Here is a 19,968-nt window from a genome sequence, read left to right on the forward strand (position 1 = left end):
GGCTGGCTCCCATGGTGCCGGCCTATGTTATGCACACCTATTTTCCTGTCTAAAGAAGTTCACACAGAGGGCTAGGTAGGGCTTCCATTACCACACAGTCCTAGCCCAGACAGAGCTCTAGACCCAGGGAACCATGGTCCTAGGAGCTCTCCTGCCATGGCAGCTGGACCTCAGCCAGGACCGCTGTCCTGCCCAGGGACAGTGTGCCCCAGGGACTCGTCTCACGCTGGGAGAAGGCATGGATAAGCCACTCAGACACAATGGCTCCTGCTGGGAGGAGTCACCATGGCACAGGAACAACTTTAAGAGGGACCCCTAAAGCCGTGAATTTTGAGCAGGAGATTTGTGATTTCAGGTGGAGGGGCTCAGTTAGCAAGGGCCCGGGAACAAAGGCCTGGGCATGGTGCGGTCAGCAGAGTGTGGCATCAGGCTGTGGCAGCCTAGAGTCACTGTGTAGGTGAGGGGCAGCTCCTTCCCTCGTCTTGACAGACCATCCAAGGTGTGTGTGTGTGCTTGCATGCCTGCTTGGGGTGGGGGAGGAGTGGGGGAGGGGAGGGCCCTCGCATTCACCACCCTCCACAAGGGCTGCCCAGCCTGTCTTCTCTGATTATCATGTAATGGCTTCCTTGACACACTGTTTTATTAATAAAATTAACAAGAGCTGAGGAGCCTGAGTGACCTTGGCCATTCTGCTGCACTGGAGATTGTCCTAAGAGGGCAGGTGAAGAAGGAGGGGACACACCTGGTTCCCCTGGGAACCTCGACTGCTTCGGAAGGAAGTTGTGCTTGGATCTTCCTGACTCACGTGCTTATGGTCTACATTTGTCCTCGCTAGACCATGATGCTGACGTCCACACGGGGTGATGTGCAGCGGGACACTAGACTGTGTAGCCAGACCCGAAGCATAGAATCGGGTACTCTTACCTGGGAGCCCCACAGAAGAGATTGGAGGATGTAAGGGTGTGGGCTGCTGACTGTGTCTCTTTTCTGGTCCTTCCTCAGATTCACGGGGCTTGGATGAGCTGTAGCCTCCTAGGGCTGCATGAGTGGGCAACCGCTGCCCCCTGGTGGTCCCTGGGAACAAGTTCCCCATCTGTTTTTTGTTCTAGTTCTGGGGATTAAGCCCAGGGTTTCATGCACCTTGGGCAGTCTTTCTGTTCCTATCCTGAACCTTCCACGGCCTTTGAGGAAGAGCATCTCCATGGTTTTGCCATACACAGTTTAGGGTTGCTTCCCACATGGTGCCCCCATCCTGTCCCTTTGGAGTTCAGGTCCTGAGCCCACTCTTCTAAGAGACCTGCCCAGGCCTGCATGGGAGCAGCTGGAACTGGGCAGCCGGGTGGCCAGAATACTTGTTTCCTGGACAAAAGGTCGGACTCTGAAAGTTGGGGCACTATAAGGAGGCTGAAGATAAAATGCCTTCGCTGGGACCTCATACGGTGAGAGACCGGCAAGGGAAGGGAGGTCAGAGAGGTGATTGGCAGGGCCGCTCTGCAGCAGGCCTGCTCTTCAGGGTAGGAAGACATGTCTGAGGGGACATTCCCAGAGCAACTGGACCTGAGGATAGAGCCAACGCAGCAGCAGAGTAGCTGGGGCATGGCAGGGGCCAAGAGGCTTGGGCGGAACAGCACCAGCCCTGCTGCCCTCCGCAGAGGGCAGCCGTGGGAGCACTGGAGTGACTGGGGCATCCCTGGTGCGGGTAGAGTGGCCATGGTCTCAGGGAGCACTGGAGTGACTGGGACATCCCTGGTGCAGGTAAAGAGGCCATGGTCTCAGCACTGGGCTCAGATTCCTCTCATCTGACCGACATTTTTAATAAACATCTCTAGTTCTAAGCAAGTGGGGGCGGGCAGCCTATTGGTCCCCTAGCGCAGAGGGCAGGACGCACTAGGTACACCTGGCTAGCTGGAGCTGGTTACAGGGTGATGGACACAGCAAAATGGCCTCCACAGCCACCCGGGGCACGCAGGGGTCCAGGGTGTCCAGCTCAGGGACAGGTGACACAGTTCCTGTTCGTGCAGGGGTCTGGTTGACTCCCAGTCTTGCTTTGTTTGTTCTTGCGGCTCCAGGCAAGGATGGGCCAGGGGCGGGCACGGGCAGGCATCGGCGTCTCGAAGCCACACTCTCTCTGACTCCACAGCAGTGCTGGTCGTCGGGGTCCCTACAGCCAGGACAGGGACAGATGTGGTCAGCCATTATGGCCTGCCCTATCTGTGGCCACCCTGGGAAGAGGGCAGAGCCCTCTAGGAGTGATAGGCGTGTTAGGAACATGTTGGGGACATCTGAAGTGGCCATGTAAGGCTGCTTGCCATTCAACCCTGGAATGGCCTTGTTGAAAGGATGTGACCTCTGGAATAGACTGGTTTAGAAGCCTCTAGTCTGGGGACAAACCCCCACTGATATGGGCTGTGGGCTTCATTTGGAGCAGGACGATAGCCACACTGTGGAGGTACCATCACAGGTGAACACTGCCCAGGAAGCCACCTCCACTGAAGGCCACCTTCCCACCTTCGCTCTGAGGCTTCTTGGACAATCAAGAGGAAGGCCAGGGCTGGGTAGGGCTGGAGTTTGGGGATCTTCTCCCAGGCCAAGGATTCACCGTGCTACGTGGCTCAGGGCTGGGCAGCAGGGACACGACCTGCAGGCTCACGCCGTCCTCGCCCATGCCCCTCAGCTGCGCCACCACCTCCACGTGTTTCCACCACTTGCAAGGGCGCCCATTCACAGACACGATGTAGTCGCCCTCCTTCAGGCCAGCGGACTATGGAGAACGCGGATCAGTGAGGCGGTGGCAGACTGATGGTCTGGGATCTCAACACCAGGGGCCGGAGGACCTTTACCTCAGCCTGACTCCCGGGAACAACAGCAGCGATCAGGACAGGTGAGTCTCCCCGCAGTGTGAAACCAAAGCCACCCTCTCCTCGGGTCATGCGCACTGGCCCTACCAGCTGCCACCGATTCTTGGTTGAGAACACAGACAGGGGTCCCTGGAAGGAGACAAGTGGTAGAGGCCTAGCTGGGTGGTAGTCAAAGAGCCCTGACCTGCCTGGCAAACCCATCTTAGCCTGTATCCCCTAGGACAGAAACAGTTGAGGGGCCAAAGGGAAGGGGGACAGGGAGGGAGAGCGGGCTTGCTCACCAGTCGATGGAAGAGGTCAGTCACCTTCACCTGGGACAGGCTCGGCATTTTCACCTCTGGTGCTTGGTGGGTCTTGGCTGACAGGTCAGGAGGGAAAAGAGAATTGGAACCGAACCCCAGACTCTTGAACTTCCCAGAACCAGAGTTCCACGGATGGGACTTGGCTCAGTTCAGAGGAGTGTGTGGCCCTCAGTTACAAGTGGGACTTTCCTGGCTCCTCAAAGCCTGGTGTTCCCACTGACAGCCAGGGCTATACTAGTTCCCCAAACAGATGATGTATTGAGAGACTTCTAGGGATCCACCTGGAAGCCCCAACTGGCACTGTGCCCCTCTCCCCTCTTGCCTTGCAAGAACCAAGAAAGCAGGGAAGGGGATGGTAGGGGATGCTGGCCTGATATCCTCCCAGGGCTCCACTCCGCAGCCCAGGCTGTCTCCCCACCCACCCAAAGACGTTTTCACTATGCCACCCAGGCTGTCCTTCAACTCTGTCCTCCTGACTCAGTCTCCCTAGTGCTGGGCTGGGACCATAGGCATGTGCCACCACACCTGGCTGGCTGACGGTCCCTCAGCAGTAGCTGCAGGGGCTCAGCCTGGCTATTTGACTGACATCCTCATCCCAAAGGGCCCTCCCTGGCTGCTCACGCTGGATGTCGGGGGCCTCCACAGCCTCGAAGAAGTCATCCTCACGCTCGAGCTCTGAGTACTTGGCTAGCGATCGCCCCAGTGCCTGAGTTACCACAACCTGTAGCAGGTCTACCTTCCGCAGGACTCGGCACAGAGTGTGAAGCCGCAGCGCCTCCTCCTGGCCCAGGATGGCGCGCTTCAGGTGGGCCTTCGCTGTGCACAAGCATAGCACTGTCACATCCACCCACCCACACACACACAGACCCACATACATGCGTGCATGGGTGCCCTACCAACTGGCCCTGTCAAGCTGGGCACACACACACCACACATGAATGTATGGGAGCCCTGCCAAAGGGCCCTTCCCAGCTGGTTCCCAGACCCTCTGTCTCATCATTCATCAGGAGAGGGAAAGGGTCAGACAGTGTTAGCCAAACTAGGAAAGTTCTGCCAAGCCAAACAGTAGAGCAAGGGAAGAGTTGTCCCCAGTATGTAGCCACCTGCCCAGCACTCCCAGGAGCCCCTCTCTCAGCAGCTCCCACCAACCCAGGGATGCCAGCTGATGAGTGACTATGGAGCACCCTGCCACAATTGGCCCAGGGCCCTGTCTGTGATGCCTCACCAAGCTTCCTGCGCTCTTCCGGATGCTGCGGCAGTGTGGGGCCTTGGGGCTCACAGGTAGCTGAGGGCTGGAAGACGCGCTCCTGCCCTGGGAGCTCTCCCTTGTCGGCTGCTGGGGGTCAGAGAGGCCATGAGTGTGAGCAGAGAGCCTCTGTGGGCTCACACAGGCATGCGGGGTGACGCACTCACAGGAGCCTTCGCAGAGGGCCATGGCTGTGTGGTAGTGGGCCAGGGCACTGAAGTGCTCAGCCTTGACATGTGCCAGGTTGGTCCAAGAGGCGGGTAGGTGGTCTCGGACAGGTGGCTGGGCCATGACCCGGTGCACAAGCCGATATTCAGCTGCCACCTGCCAACAGGCATGCTGGTCCAAATGGAGCCTCTGCCTTTCTCTGGGCCCAGGAAGCTCAAGGGGCAAGGCCAGTCGACCCCTAGTAGACAGCCTAAGTTCCCTGCCCATGCACCCTGGACTCCACCTATTCTGCTCCACATTCTGGCAGCCTCTCCCTAGACTGCTAGCCGAGCCAGACAGGGACATCCAGGGCTTCGGTTCCTGTTCTCAGGACCACACGCACTGGGGCAGCCACTGGCATTAGGGAATGACACAGAGCACTAGATGCGGGTGCCTCCTTCGTGGTTGCCCATTCCTGCCTGACTTGGGTCCAAACCAAAGCTGCTCAGGTCCCGCTGAGCTCTGCTCTCTGAGTGGCCACGGCTTGGCCATCTCATTGAGGTTCCCAGGCAGGGCTCCCTGGCCTTACCTGGGCAGCTTCCTGAGCCAACTGCAGCTGAGCTGGACAGCTGTCGGGTGTGTCAGAGGCCCGCAGCAGAAGGCCCTTGAAGATGCACTCTTGTGCCTGAGCAACCATGAGCTGCTCCAGCATGGAGAGAGCCGCGGTGCTCATGTCTGGGCTCGGAGCATGGGAGAAGTTCTCCCTCAGGAGTCTGAAAGCCCCTGAGGATGGAGAGAGTGCTCAAACAGATAGGGACCTCCCATGCCCACCAGGACTACCTTCTGAACTTCCCACTAGAGGACTTATGTGCTAAGTTTTTCACGCAGGGAGGTCATGTCCACCAGCCATATTTCCTGCCCCAGAGATGGGCACCATACCCCGCCTACTAGCCTACTATGGTCGACAGCCCTCACCAGCAGCCCTCTGGAAAGCCTCAGCGGCATGGCTGGTGCCCTCGGTGCAGGAGCAGTCCTGCCGCGCTCCGATCTGCGTGTGGAGTGCCCCAATGTTAAACAGTATACTGCCCTTCTCGAAGGCCAGGGCCCGCTGCTGTGCCGGGACCCCCGTGAGCGAGTCGTACCTGTAGTATGGTGTCAGGATGGGTACAGTTCCCATAACAACCTGGCCTCCCATCCCAGGGCCTCCACCTCTGTTGCTAGCCCCTACCAGTGGAACAGCAGCCTTGGACTCCTGGCAGGGCTAAAGAAACGGGCATCCAGGAAACAGAGCTGGCTATAGTAGGCAGCAAGCAGATCCAGGCCGACCTCGTCCCTGCTGGGAGTCCTCGTGGCCTGCAAGGGAGAATTCAGTGGGGCCCAGTCCCAGGATTCACTACTCATGATGCCATCCTCAAATCTCCCTGGCCATCATCTCCAAGGAATACTTGACACCCCAGGAACTTTGAGGGCAGCCTGGCACAAAAGGCCAAGAAGGCCCCAGGGAGGGAACAGGCAGTGCCACTGTCCAGACCAACAGAGCATGACCAGAGTAGAGTCACCAGGTCCTTCCATGAACACTGGCTTTGCCTATCTCCCAGGTTTCCTAGCGTGTGGGGGCTCCATGTGAACCTCTGCACTGAGATACAACCTATGACTTGGCTTCCACTTCTGCCCCCGGAGCAGCAAGAGGGGAAGCAGCCCACACACCTGCCGTAGGTCCTCTAGTTCCTGGATCTCTGTCTCATAGGAGGTACCATCCTCTCCAAAGTGCTCAGAGATCAGCTCCTGTTGGAAGAACAGGTATTGCCCTTGGGGCACACCATGCCTGCAGCCTGCTCTGGGAAGGGGAGGGGCCAGAGAAGAGCAGGTTGTCTGTATAGTTGGGGCCAGGGAAGGGCTGAGGACCTGGGTGCTGTAACACTGGCAGATGCTGACGCTTTGGTTCCCAAGTCCTGGATTCCAAAGACAGAACTGGGCCAGGATTCTTGGGGTGCTATTTTACACACATTCTTTCATCTGCCACCTTGGAGACTCAGACACTGAGTCATAAGGTCATGTCATTTTCCCATGGGACCCAACAGGCCCAGGAAGAAGATATATGGAATGTTCTGGGGTCTGAATGCTCTCCAGGTCACTCAGGAGCCAGGCATTCACACAGAACAGGTGATGGTGACATCCTTGAGCCAGGAGACCCTCTGCGTGGTGGTCATACTGGGAATCCCAGAATGATGAAGCCCTTCATAGCCATTTTAGGGCAGGGCCTCAATCCTAACCTTTATCTAACCCTTAGCCCAGGTTGACATCAGAATCAGGCAGCAGGAAGATAGTGCTAGCTCCTGGTAGGTTAGCCCTTCCTCTCCCCATCCTCAGCTTCCTCACCTGTTCAATGGGATGACTAGATTAGGGAGCATCTAACCCCAGCCCACCTCAGGATCATGTCCTTCAAAGGTCACAGGCCAGCACTTACCTTCAGGGGTGTGGCCCAGTCCAACTCCTTGGTTTCCTTCAGGCCCAGGGGGATCATGGGAATAGTAACACTTTCACTAAAAGCAGAAATAGGAGCTCTAGACCTAGTGCCTCTAGCACCCTGGAGACCTCTCCCGAGGCTCCCTGCCCACCGCTGCACCCTCCACACATGTGGGCATGCCCCGCCTGGTGTCTCACACCCTTCTGGCTGCTCTACATCCGCACTGCTGCTCAGCTCTGCCAGCTCCTCTTTCAGCAGCTGCAGGTTGGAGTTGACATAGCTCAGTTCCAAGGCGACTGTCTGTCGGACCCAGGTGTTGCTGGTGGCTCTGGGAGAGGGGAGAAGACCCATGCCTGAGGCAGATCCAATGACCCAGACCCCCAACAGTTCTCCTGTCCCACCCAGGCTTCAGAGTCCACCCACAGGGTACTGCTGGGCTAGACCCCACTGCTGGAGTCAGGGTGGCAACAGCTAAGTAGAGCTGGCACAGAGGTGCCTTCCTCCTCTTTTTATAAAAATTTATTTATCTTTTATTTTATGTGCATTGGTATTTTGCCTACACGTATGTCTGTGTGAGGGTGTCAGGTCCCCTGGAACTGGAGTTACAGACATTTGTGAGGTGTCATATGGGTGCTGGGAATTAAACCCGGGGCCTCTGGAAGAGCAGTCAGTGCTTTTAACTACTGAGCCATCTCTCCACCATCCCCCCTTCCTCTTCTATGATACCTCCTCTTACACAGCTCATTCTCCAAAGCCATTGTGATTCCAACACAAGTTCCCCAGACTGTCGGCACAGCCAGCCCTCCCTGTGTCTGTACTGGGCCCCAGCACAGGGAGCAGGAGGTCTCTGGTGACAGGGAAGAGGAGGATGTTGGGGGGTCATAGCCCTGGGCTCCCTTGCAGAGTACAGAGTACTGTGTTTAGAGGAAGCTGGGTCAGAAGATCATTTACAAGGTCCTCAGCCTTGGAGTGCTCAGCCACCTATCATACACAGCTTCTGAGCAGCCTCCGAGGCTCACCAGATCCTGTTGGGCCTCCTAAGGAGGCTTTTGGTTCCTGGCCAAGCATTATGTGGGGAGGCCTAGAGGTGGCAATGGCCTGGTTTGTCTGTGAGGGTCTAGGCTGAATGGTAAAGTATAGTGAGGCTACTAGGACCCAAGTGGCAGCCACGTCAAGCTCATCTGCCCATCTGTCCCCAATCCAGGGCTCCGCAGTAGCAGGTGCTCACCTGTAGAGGTTCTCGGCACCCGTCCGCATTCGCAGCTCCTTGCTGATCTGCTGGTGGAGCCGAGCCCTGTGGCTCTGCAGCTGGCCAGGCTGGTTCTGCATCAAGGAGTCATAGCCCTGCAGGGAGGATGACGGTGGTGATGCCCACAGAACCCCCATCAGCATAGCCTCTGCCAAGATCAGGGGACCTGAACCTGTCCCTAGGAAAGGAAGTGGTCACTGTGGGCTGGATCCTCAGCTGGTATCACAGGGAGGGGCTGGGCAGGCCTGGCTGGGAACATGGGTGAGATGCTTCCCCACAATGCTTCACGGATGCCGTAGACTCAGCCTCATCCCCAAAATCTAATTGGCTTCCCCCATATAACCCCTTTCCTAACACCAGGTTATCCATGGTCCCACAGTTTAAAATATGGTGTGACGGGGCTCTGGACATAGTTCTATGAAGAGATGGCTCATTGGTTAAGTGCCCATACTGCTCTTGTAGAGAACCCAAGTTTGGTTCCTAGCTAGCACGCATGTCACATGGCTCACAACTGTCTGTAATTCTATCTCTGGGGGATTCCAACATCTCTGACCTCTGAGAACACCTGCATTCATATGCAAATAACCATATACAGACATGCACACACATAATTAAAAATAAAACCTCTTAAAAATTAAAATATGTTGTAATCTCCATCAGGAAGCCCTTTCTGCTAGTCCCTGCTGGAACCAACCTTACATGCCCTGAGGACTCACCAGCTCATCTATGTAGCTGGTACAATATGCCTTGGGGGTCTGGCCACCTTTCCAGGGAACTACTACCAAAGCCCAGGACAAAGTCCCTTTTAGAGGGACCTGGCCTGGGCTCTACCCACAGGGTTTTCCAAGCAGTGTACATGCCCACAGCACTAAGAACATGGCCACCAGACTGTCATGAGCCTGTGCTGCTCAGGCAGAGGGGACTGGTCTGTGACACAGACAACTAGGCATTGGGTTCCAGTGTGTCTTTGCCAGCCCCAGAGGGAGGAAAGCTCCTCCTGTGTAATGTGAGATGGGTGGCTTGAGTTATCGGTGACATCTCCTCTTTCCAGCCACAGGCTCAGCGGCCATGACCTAGAAGCTTCCTCCCAGAGACTGTCAAGGAGTGGGGATGAGTGGTGTTGTATACAGCTTTAAGTCCTACAAGCCCTGCAAGGTTCTTACCCTGCCTGGGTTAACCCATCAGCTTAAGACTTGGTGGCAAAGATTTTGTAGAAGGCAAAGAAATACGCGCACTAGTGGTCACAGGGACCGGAAGGCTCCAGTCCAAACAACACAGTGGTGTGTATGTGTGTGTGTGTGTGTGTGTGTGTGTGTGTGTGTGTGTGAGCGTTAACCCTGACACTGCCAATACTCATCATGCTTTAAAGCGTGGCCTCCTGTCATGTAAGAGCCGTCTCAGCACCTTGCAAGGGTTTAAGCAAGGCTTACACCTTGGCATGGATGGAGTTCCTGGAAGGCAATCACCTTGACTGTGGTCCCAACCTTCCCACGGAGCCAGCTTCCGAGAGAGGCTCATGTCACTGAAGAGCGCCCACAGAAGTGGCATGTGGGCTCACTCTGAAAGAAGCCGGCCATTAAGTCATCCTTGGGTGACCACAGAGAGGTGACTCACTCTCTGGATAGCTGGCACAAGACAGCATAGGGGCAGAGGAGGTACCAGTGCTGGACCCACAATGTACTGCCTCCTTAGGACCCATCCCTATCTGTGCAGGATGGACACTGGGGCCATGACAGTCTCCTCTCTTCCAAGCCACTAAGTAAACGACAAACATCTTTCTGAGATCCTACTACAAAGGCTCTGGAGTCCTAGGTTCTGGTGAGCAGCTAGGACTGCAAACATGCTGGGCAGTAGGCCTTAGCCCAGTGATGACCCACAGCCCCATCCCCTCCCCACCCTGATGGGGAGTTGCACCAGCCAGCCACTCTGAGCTCTCTAGGCCCTGGGCCTGTTCTCGGCCTTCTTAATTTGGTTCATTCAAGAAGGCCAAGCCAACCTGCTAACCTGTGTTGGCAGAAGGACAAGATAAGCAAGCCAGAGACAAATCTATAGGGCTGGATGGATTCTAGAAGCTGATGGCCTACACCCAGTTTTCCATACTGGGTGCCATCTCTCTCCTGGTGCAATCTCCCCACCCTCTGGAAACAAAAGCTACCCATGGTGGCAATTCCTGTCTAACTCTGGGAGAGCTTGCCATCACCTTTGACACCCCAATAACAATGGTCCAACCAGGACAGGGTCTGACCATGTCCAGAGAGGAAAGAGATGAGAACGGAGAAACAAAACCTCCCACCTAGTGGCCTGAACTGGCCTGTCCCCCAGGATTAGCAGAAGAGAGGGGACAGTTATTCCCATACAGGTCTGGGAATAGAAAGAAGGACTAGGGTAGTTCCAAGCCTTTCCAGGCTCCCCCACTGAGTCGGCTCTTTGGGAGAGTCCCACACTCTTGACAGGAAAGCTGCCCAATGCAACAAGCACTCCCTCCAAAGGGCACCCACAAGACATGGCCAGCCTGTGAAGGAGAATTATTTCGTGGGGTACATGGTGTAAGCTGTCTCTCTTTTCCTCCCTCCCTCCCTTCCTCTTTCTCCCCTCATCTTCCCCCATCTCTCTAGTGCCAGCTAGTCACTGTGGCATGAGGCATGCCAGGCAGGAGGGAGCCCTTGAGAGATCTGTCCAAGACTGGGTACCCTCTCTCCCCTCTCTCCCCTCCCCCATCCGCTAGGAGACCTGAGCCACATACACACAAAAGCTGGATAGAATGAGCCAGGAGCAATGTGCAGTCTGACACCAGGAAAGAGGAAGGGCAAAGTGCCATGGCAGACACCTGGGAGTAGTGACAGGAGCTTGTGCTTAGCAGCATGCCCCCCCCCCCCCGGGGTGGGGGGGTTGAGTAGGAGTATCACAGAACGTGCACAAACACTAAGAAACTTAAACACTCACCGATCCCTAGGAAACACCCAGATTGGGCCACAGAGTGAGATCAGCCTAACACCCCCTAAGCAAAGAATGAACAGGTCTCCATTCTACCCCTATTTACCCCGGGATTCCTGGAAGCCCAGGTACCCTCATCCCCAGAGACAGGGGTTTGGGAGCAGGTGTGTGTTCTGGAAAGTGGCAAGAGGACAGAAGGTTTCACCCGCTGCTACAAACTAACATCTAATGGTGACCCACTTCCTCACGCGTGCATGCGGAGGCACTGTTAAGGAAAGGAGGCTACACGGGTGTCAGAGAAAACACCTGCTCGGTAGTGGAGGTGAGGGAGTGGGGGCTGCCATCGATCAGAACTAACTTTTTTGGTTCTGAGAACCAAGGGGATTCCTCGCTTCAGGTAGATCACCCAGTCCTTGGCTGCGCCACTGGCATTCCCACCGAGCTGGAACACAGGCTCTGGCCTCTCCTTGGGGTCTCAGTTTCAACAGTCCCAGGAAGGAAAGGCCGCAAAGGCCGCGCCACACAGCACGGGACAAGAGGCTGGGGATCCACACCTCTCCTCAGCCCCCACCTTAGGGTTGCTGCTGTCCTCCTGCAGCCGGTCGCTGTCCTTGCTGGCGCCCGGGTCATCTGGTCTCTCCTCGAGTATCATCGCCGCCTGCCTGGACGCTGACACCCAGAGGCCGCGAGCAGCAAGTCCCTCGCACTCCTGGGAGGAACACCCGAGCTGCCCGAACTGTCCGGTCCAGGAGAGTGCGACTGACCGGCGAGGCAGGGCGCGGGCCCCGCCAGCAAAACTTGGCTCCGTCCAATCAGACTTGACTGCTGCTCCGATCGACAGCAACTACAACTAACCAGAGTGAGAGAGAGGCAGGCTCCTGGTAAGGGATCTGGTAACCCTTAGCAACCAGGGCCGCTGGCCGAACACAGTACGCATGCGCCACACTGGCTGCTGGGCTTGCGGGAAAGTTAGGAAAAGACTTGCAGAGCTGGGGGCGGCGAGCGGGCGCGGCTGCGGCTCCTGCTGGGACTTCAGTACTTTATCTCGTCACCCCGGCAACGGGACCCTCCAGGACTGCTCTAAAAATGTTTACAATGGGGTTTGTTAGAGACAAGTGCTTGTGCTGATTCTTGAACAATGCCTGCTTTCTTCCCTGCACCGCGGAGTAGAGCAGCACTGCGGTCCCCTTGCTTTCAGAACCGCCTCCAGAACCCTGGTAATGCATTCGCTTCCAGAGCACGCATCCTCATCGACCTGCTTGTTGTTCCAGAACCTGCTTGCCTCCTGGGCCTTCTGTTTTGAGAACTGAATTTTTTCCAGAACCCGAGCAAGCACTTCTCAGATTCCATGTGGTCTGGCTCACAGGGAATGAACAGAGAACACATCCTAGAAGTTAGTGGCCTGCCCTTTGTCAAGCCGTTCCAAAGGTCAGCCTCTTCCACCCTGGTCACTGCTTGTCCTTACGGAGTCGGCTCAATCTCCATTCCCCCAAGCCCCCCCCCCCCCCCCCCCCCCCCCCCCGCTCCGCCACCAACCACCACCAAAACACACACTGGACTCTTATCCCTAGCTCTAAATCCTCTCAGCTAAGCTCTTGGATGTCCCCGAGCATCTACAGTGGGCACCCCCAGAAATATATCTCTTATGGGCCCCTACCAACCCCTCCAAACTTCCTAACCTTCTCTAATGGACTTTTTGAGCCCCTGGCACTCCTTTTCCTGCATCAGCTTCCTCCATCACTGGGGCTCTTGCCATCCTGCCTGAGTGTGACCAGCACCTCAGACTTCACAGTGTGCCATATGCTGTCTTCTCCAAGCACACCTTATATAGGCAACCAGGAACTCAGACTTCTTGGTGGCTTCGCTTCAGAATCCTGCATGCATAACCTACATCCAGCAAAACATGTGACTAAGTAATAATTTTTTCCTAAGATTTATTTTATTTTAATTCATGTGTGTGTGTCTGCATATGAGTACAGTGCCTACAGAGTCCAGAAGTATACTAGGTCCCCTGGGACAAGACATACAAGTAGTTGTGAGCTGCCAGATGTCGGGACTGGAATCCTAGCCTTTGGTCCAGCATAAGAGCAGTGCACATTCTTAACCACTGAACCATCTCTCCAACCCTCCCATATTGACTCTTAACTATTCCTTTCTCTCTCAGCAAGATTGTTCTTTTCACAAGCTTAGGGAAAATTCCCTCTCTGCAGCGTGCTTAGCCGACTGCAGGGATCCACAGTAGCTTCAGAAATACTTTCCACTTAGGTCCCACTCAGGGGTCTTAGGGATATCCTGCTGCAATCCCAGTGGTCCTGCAGGGCACAGTTGTTAGGAGATGAGGATGGCTCCCAGTTGCTGAGGGTATTAAGACCTCTCGGGCTTTTCAAATGAGAACCTCAGACTCAGTCAAAAATCAGTTGGAGGGGGCAGGGAAGTAGAGCTCAGCAGGTAGAATACTTGCCTACTATGCACAAAGTCCTAGGTTCAGTCCAAGGCGCTTCATAGAACACGATGAACCCCGGTATATAGGAGCTAGAAGCAGGAGGACCAGAGGTTCAAGGCCTTTCTCCAGTTACATGGTGAGTTTGAGGTCAGCCTGGAATCTACAAGTCTGAAAAAAACAAACAAACCAAAACGAAACATACAACAACAACAAACCAACCACTCTGGACAGTAGAATCAAGCCATTTTCAGATAGAGAATGTAGCCTCGACATTTTCCCACTCCCCCGTTCCTGAGGAAATGAAGATCAGCATCTGAGGTGTCAAACCAGGGAAGGTGCTGACGCACTTGAGAGCTGGTCCGGAGTGGGGACATTCCCTTCCCAGCGTTCCATGTTTGCCCTCGGGTTACTCCCACTCTGGGCAGAGACACCAGGAGCCACTCAGTGCATCCTATCTCCTTTCAACTCAGTTAGCTCATTTAGACTACAGGATGTCTTTCCGTTGTATACCGCAGTTTATATGCAATGTGTTTGCATTGTAGGTGGCATGCGATTTCTTCCTTTTAATCCCAGTGAAGAGCTCATGGTCTGTGGGGAAGGTGGGAGGCCAGATAGAGGGCGGCTGTGCTGATGAGCTCCTGAGGCCAGAGGAGAGCACCGTATCCTTTTCGTTCTAATCGTCTGTCAAAGCTGTGGATGAAGAACGCTGCAGTATCCATTCCTTTGTAAGCAATTGAATTTTATATAGTGGGTCCACTCAGGCTGCCATGCGAAACTGGCTGTTGATGCAATAGAAACTCAGTTTTCTAGGAGGCTCTCAGGGCTCCTGAGCCAGGCGTCTCTGACTTAGCGAATCCTGTAGAAGGTGACCATGTTTTCTGTCCTGGACACTACCATGGCCAGCCCCACTGCAAGAGCTGTGCAATGTCCTGAAGCATCATGAGAGCGGTAGGGAGGATGGGCCTCTAGGAAGCCCACACTGGGCTTGCTCCTCTTCCAGTGTCCTAGGGCGGGGAGCAGCTCCCCCCACATCACCTGGAACAAGATAAGTCAGCTAAGCTTGATAAAGATGGCGGACGGAACAGAGATGATTGAATACTGTTATGTCCACACTAGGGCTCTAGGATAAGGGGTAGGGATGGGGGCCTGAACACTTTGTAGCTCCCAGCCAAGGTACTAACACTGGGAGGAAGCAAACTATATTTATTATCAGGTCACTGGACTGCTTAATCTGAAAATCCTAAGAAGTCCAACCAAAAAACCAATTATAGATAATTGGAGAGCTGGATAGGGCAGCCAGCTTTCAGTTAACCAGATCATGGATGGAACATCTGTGTCCAGCCCAGATTAACATGCTGAAGCCAGTCTCTCCTCCCCCGTGGGATGCCGCGGAGATGGGGCCTTTGGGGGTAATGAGGTTAGTTCTAAGAGAACTGATAGCTCCCCATAAGCTCAAGGGAGGCCACACCCCAAAGGCTGAATCTGCAAAGGGTAGGATTCCTCAGCAGACGCTGATTGGCTGGTACTTTCCAATCCCCTGAGTAGTGGGGAAAGGTTCCTGTTGGTTTAGTCTCCTCACCAGTGGCGCTCCTTACTGAAGTCTGGAGAGACTGATATGATGCAGAGTACAATTGCTTAAATAATAATATACTGATAATAAAAAAGACATGGGGATAGAGGGATGTTTAATCAAAATTCTGAAATAATTATAATTGTCTAGGAAGATACCAAATAAGAAATACATCTATGAGTAAGTATACTTTCACTGGGTAGCTTAAAACCAGACATTAATGGTTAGATATACCATGTACCTTGGACATATATAATAATATGAAAATACCAACTCTCCTCGAAGGTGGATTAAGGATTCACTTTATTTTCTAATCGTGTGTGCGTGAACGTATGTGCGAGCCCAGGCACTTCAGTCAGGTGCTTGCGGAGGCCAGTGTGTCCTGTCCTCTGGAACTGGAGTTAAAGGTGGTTGTGGGTGGCCTGGTTGAGGTGCTGGGAACCAAACTTGGGTCCTCTGCCAGAACTGAACAGACTTTTAAGTGCCGAGCTGAGCCGTCACAAAGAGAATACAGTCCCCATACACGTAAACACTCTCCCACACCAGGTGTCAGGAGAGGCAGCCAGACAACAGGAGCCTTCTCTAATCCAGAATGTCACCAAACACTTGGAAGCCCGAGAACATTTGGTGTTTATGAGGGTGGGTGGGAAATCAGGAGCCTGGGTCCCTACTGGACAGTGTGGGGTGTGAAACTCAGAGAATTAGGAACTGTGCACACTGTGTTAGTGACCTGGGTTTTAGCAGCTAAGAACGGATATAATTCCAAAAAGAAAAATCCCCAAACCCCACAAATATGGATGCAATGTTGATATTCCTCTTTTTAAGTTTGTTTTTTAATGTATGAGTGCTCTATCTGCATGTTCACCTCTACACCAGAAGAGGGCACCAGATCCCACTATAGATGGTTGTGAGCTACCATGTGATTGCTGGGAATTGAACTCAGGACTTCTGGAAGAATAACCAGTACTCTTAACCACTGAGTCATCTCTCCAGCCCTGCAATGCTGGTATTCTTAATAGAGCTCAACACACCAGCAGAGGTTTTGAACCTTCTTCAGACCTTTCTTTTTTTCTTTTAGACAATATCTAAAATACAGCGCTGGCTGGCCTGGAACTGCCTCTGCCTCCAGAGTGCCAGAATTAAAGGCATGCACCAAACATGCTCTGTTTTATCTTTTTATAACTATCAGAATGCTAGCTGGGTCATGTTTTGGGTACAACATACAACATGGTCCCTGGGCTTAGCATGACAACCTGCATTTGAACTCTAGAATCTACATAAAGGTAGGAAGTGAGAACAAACTCCTGGTGGATAGTCTTTGACTTTTACATGTGAGGTGCAAACACACACACACACACACACACACACACACACACACACACACATTAGCTGCAGGCAGTGAGCTAAGAGGAAGTACAGGTCATAGATTTATGTTAAAAAAAAAAAACAAACCTAGACAGAGAGGAGAGAGCCGGTGTTGATATTTATAACAAGGAAAATTGCCACCCCTGCTTACGAGGCGAGGTGACCCCTGTCACCTCATGGTCCTCAGGGCAGGCAGGAGGGCACCGACTTTGTTTAAGTACTCTGCATCCTTGGGATGGTCACGACAAGAATGGCTTATTTTTTTAAGGTAAAAGAAAGGGGGAAATGAGAGGAGGTTGAGAACGAGTGGGCAGATGAGCTCACTGTAAAAGGCAAGTGCAGGGCAGTAGTCGAGAAAAGGGTTTGTGTAGGAGTGTCCTGCAGTCAGGAGGTAGCAAGTGGGCCGTAGTGTGTGTGTGTGTGCGTGTGTATGTGCGTGTGTGTATGTGCGCATGTGTGTGTGTTTGTGTATGCATGCATGTGTGTGTGTGTATGTGCACAAGTGTGCGTGTGTGTATGCGTGTGTGTATGCATGTGTGTGTGTACGTGTGTGTGTGTGCGTGTGTGTGTATGTGCGTGTGTATATGGTGCTGGGAATGAAACCCATGGCTGTGTGTATGCTAGGCAAACACCCCACTGTTGAGCTACACTCTCAGTCCCTGGTAAGCTTTGATGTCATTGGGAATACTGGATTCTGACTTAGGCAGAAAGTGACTCTTTTCTGAGCTGCCATGATATGAGAACTTCGAAGCCTAGAAATTGCTGATTTACCCAGTGATCAGAGGCCCCCATACTAAGGGACTGGAGATGCCTAGCGGCATCTGGCCGCTTCTGGCTCCTTCCATGAGTACCAGCCTAGCTCCTAGAATGGGTCAGCCTTGGGGATACCACCACTGACCCACATGTGCAACCCCAAAAAGAACTAGAGAGAACAGTGTGAAGAAAGCAGCTGAATCTAAATACTCTAGCCCGGCCCAGATTGGGCCACTTTGGTGATTACCCCTTCCTCAGTGGATGCTGAGGAATTTGGCTCTGGGTCCCTTGGATCAGTCCTGCTCTACTTTGGGCATGCGATGTCTGCCAAGGACTATATGTGAAGACCTGGGGGAAGATGTGGCCTAGCTGGGGGAGGTCACTGGGAGTGTACCCTCAGATGAGACTCAGCTTTGCTCCCCAGCAGTCAGGGGAGTAGTTTTATCCACTGGTACTCACTCTCTCCATGCCCTGCCCCCTACAGATCCCCAAAGCAACAGGCTAGCTGACCACAGAGTGAGACCTTTGGAATAGAGAGCAAAAATCAACCTCTATTCCTCCCAATTATTGCAGGTCACAGGGCTGGAAGGCCAAAGTGGACACTAAATGCTGGGCGACTTGCTTCAGCGGTGACACTGACATCAGGATCCCTGGCTCAATTGTGTGTCATGCTGACACTTTATTTACACTCACATTTTTCCAGGCTGAGGAGCAGAGGCGGGAGCCTTTGAAGGCCCAAGATTGGATGAAGCTAAAGGGCTTAATTAGTGTGGTTTGTTTGTCCATTGCTGTAGGCGTCAAGATGTCAGAGCTGTGGCATGCGCCTTATCCGGGGGCGCACAGGACAACACAGCTGAGGAACAGACACCACCAAGTCCGGGGGTAGGGGGCCACCATGCACAGCGTGTGTGAGCGCTTGTCTGTGATGGATGGAGGGACAGGAACTGCAGGAGGACAGGAAGCCTTAATCAATGCTGGTAATAGCCACCCATGCATCATGCGGAGGGGTCCCAAGCGTGAGGGGCAGGACCAGCGGCTTGTGAAAAATGAACTGTTTGTAAATACAATCAACAGTTTCGTGTTTGTGAGAAAGCCATTTGTCATTCGGAAGCCACCTTTAGTAAAAGATGTACCTGGCTTGCCGGTGAGACGGGCCATCAATCGCCGCCACATCACGGGCCAGTGCAGGGCTGTCAGGAGCTCTGGGAAACTCACGGATGTTGATTCCCACTTGAAGGCAAGTTAAGTCACTTTAGGAAACCAAATGGCACCCCTGAGAGCACCAGCTTGCACCGGGCACTGCAGTGAGCTCCCGGAAGCCCCTTCCTAGAGTCACTGCATCGTGGGGGAATGGGGGGACTCAGAGAGGGCTTGGTGCGCAGCACGCAACCTCTCCCAAGGCCCACATGTCTTCAGAAGGAAGTAGGGAGGGAAGTTCTCAGAGCAAGAAGGTGGTTTGCTTGAGGTCTTCTGGGGACAAAACAGGAAGAGGATAATGGGGCGGGGTGACACCCAGATGATTGTCCTTCAGCCTCAAGCAGAGAGGCTTTTATGGGCACTTTTCACCTTTAAGACTGAGCCTTGTTTTTTGCTTTGTTTGTTTTTGTTTGGTTTTTCGAGACAGGGTTTCTCTGTATAGCTTTGGAGCCTATCCTGGAACTCGCTCTGTAGATCAGGCTGGCCTCGAACTCACAGAGATCCCCCTGCCTCTGCTTCCTGAGTGCTGGGATTAAAGGTGTGCCTTGTTAAGGCCTGGGGCACTGGTATTGTGTTGGGAATTGGCATTTGCTGGACACGGGGCATAGTGGTTAGCCTGAAGCACACTTAATTAGATGAAGCCTTCCACAACCTTCTGTCCCCCAAAGATCCCATGAGCCTGCTTATGTAACGTAGAGGCTCGCTGACAATATGAAGTGGCCATGGATTTAATGGTGTGGTCACAAGATGGAGGATTTTGTCAGGAGTGGCTGTCACTGGGACTGCAAGAATGTTAACCTGGGTATTCCATTGCTGCAACAGGTCACGACCCCATAAATTCACTGCAATATTAGCTACATATGGTCTCAGCCTTCCTTTCTGTCCTTCCTACCCTATCCATTCAACCCATCTCGTGCTTTGTTTCACCTGAAATAGGGTTCCAGTTCCTAGGAATTGAACAACTGCCTTGTGTATGTGTTGCTTTTACTGGTTAATAAAGAAGCTGCTTTCAGCCAATAGCTTAACAGAATATAGCCAGGCTGGAAGAGAGATAGAGAGAGAGAGTGGACGGAGTCAGCCATGTAGTTGCCTGCAGGAGAAAGACACCTCCCCCAGAGTCCACGGGAACATTGTGGGTGAGCCACAGCCATGTGACAATACACAAATTAATAAAAATGGATTAATTTAAGATATAAGAGTTAGCCAGAAATAGGCTATAAGCTATTGGCCAAACAGTATTGCAATTAATACAGATTTCTGTGTGATTATTTTGGGAGTCTGGGAGGCTGGGAAACAAACAAGCACCCTCTGACAGCACCCACCCATCCACCCTCTTCCACATACTGCACACACAGACATGCACACACATCCCACCCACCATCCTCTACACACCCCACACACATGTGCACACACATCCCACCCACCCACCTCCACATG

At 53.5% G+C, this 19,968-nt stretch overlaps 1 protein-coding gene across 3 annotated transcripts; it reads right to left on the reverse strand.

Annotated features, from left to right (window-relative positions):
* Nucleotides 1–687: 687 nt before the first annotated feature.
* On the reverse strand, nucleotides 688–11,979 carry Rhpn1 (rhophilin Rho GTPase binding protein 1). 3 transcript variants are annotated; one of them, XM_041672319.1, is made up of 15 exons: nucleotides 11,775–11,979; nucleotides 8,249–8,364; nucleotides 7,220–7,348; nucleotides 7,021–7,096; nucleotides 6,261–6,338; nucleotides 5,782–5,906; nucleotides 5,529–5,695; nucleotides 5,143–5,336; nucleotides 4,574–4,730; nucleotides 4,386–4,493; nucleotides 3,782–3,976; nucleotides 3,140–3,216; nucleotides 2,841–2,987; nucleotides 2,600–2,761; nucleotides 688–2,161 (listed from the first exon to the last, which is right to left on the reverse strand). In XM_041672319.1, exons 1-15 carry the CDS (start codon nucleotides 11,853–11,855, stop codon nucleotides 1,988–1,990), a joined length of 1,986 nt encoding a protein of 661 aa, XP_041528253.1. In that variant the 5' UTR covers nucleotides 11,856–11,979; the 3' UTR covers nucleotides 688–1,987. The 3 variants fall into 3 exon arrangements, with proteins under 3 accessions (XP_041528253.1, XP_041528254.1, XP_041528252.1); XM_041672320.1 differs by having other exon boundaries at nucleotides 2,639–2,761; nucleotides 4,386–4,496; XM_041672318.1 differs by having other exon boundaries at nucleotides 4,386–4,496.
* Nucleotides 11,980–19,968: the final 7,989 nt, after the last annotated feature.

The sequence above is a fragment of the Microtus oregoni genome, unplaced genomic scaffold (genome assembly GCF_018167655.1).
Source record: "Microtus oregoni isolate MIOR12 unplaced genomic scaffold, Mior012 000022F_ref0000154, whole genome shotgun sequence".
NCBI classification, from domain to species: domain Eukaryota; kingdom Metazoa; phylum Chordata; class Mammalia; order Rodentia; family Cricetidae; genus Microtus; species Microtus oregoni.

Bases quoted from the DNA above. Each gene is read 5' to 3' on its own strand.
- Rhpn1 (XM_041672318.1), bottom strand. From the start codon at position 11,855: ATGATACTCGAGGAGAGACCAGATGACCCGGGCGCCAGCAAGGACAGC. The intron at 3,977-4,385 runs GTGAGGCATCAC...GCTTGTGCACAG, and splicing joins GGAAGAGCGCAGGAAGCTTG to CGAAGGCCCACCTGAAGCGC. The intron at 3,217-3,781 runs GTGAGCAGCCAG...CTGACCTGTCAG, and splicing joins GGAGGCCCCCGACATCCAGC to CCAAGACCCACCAAGCACCA.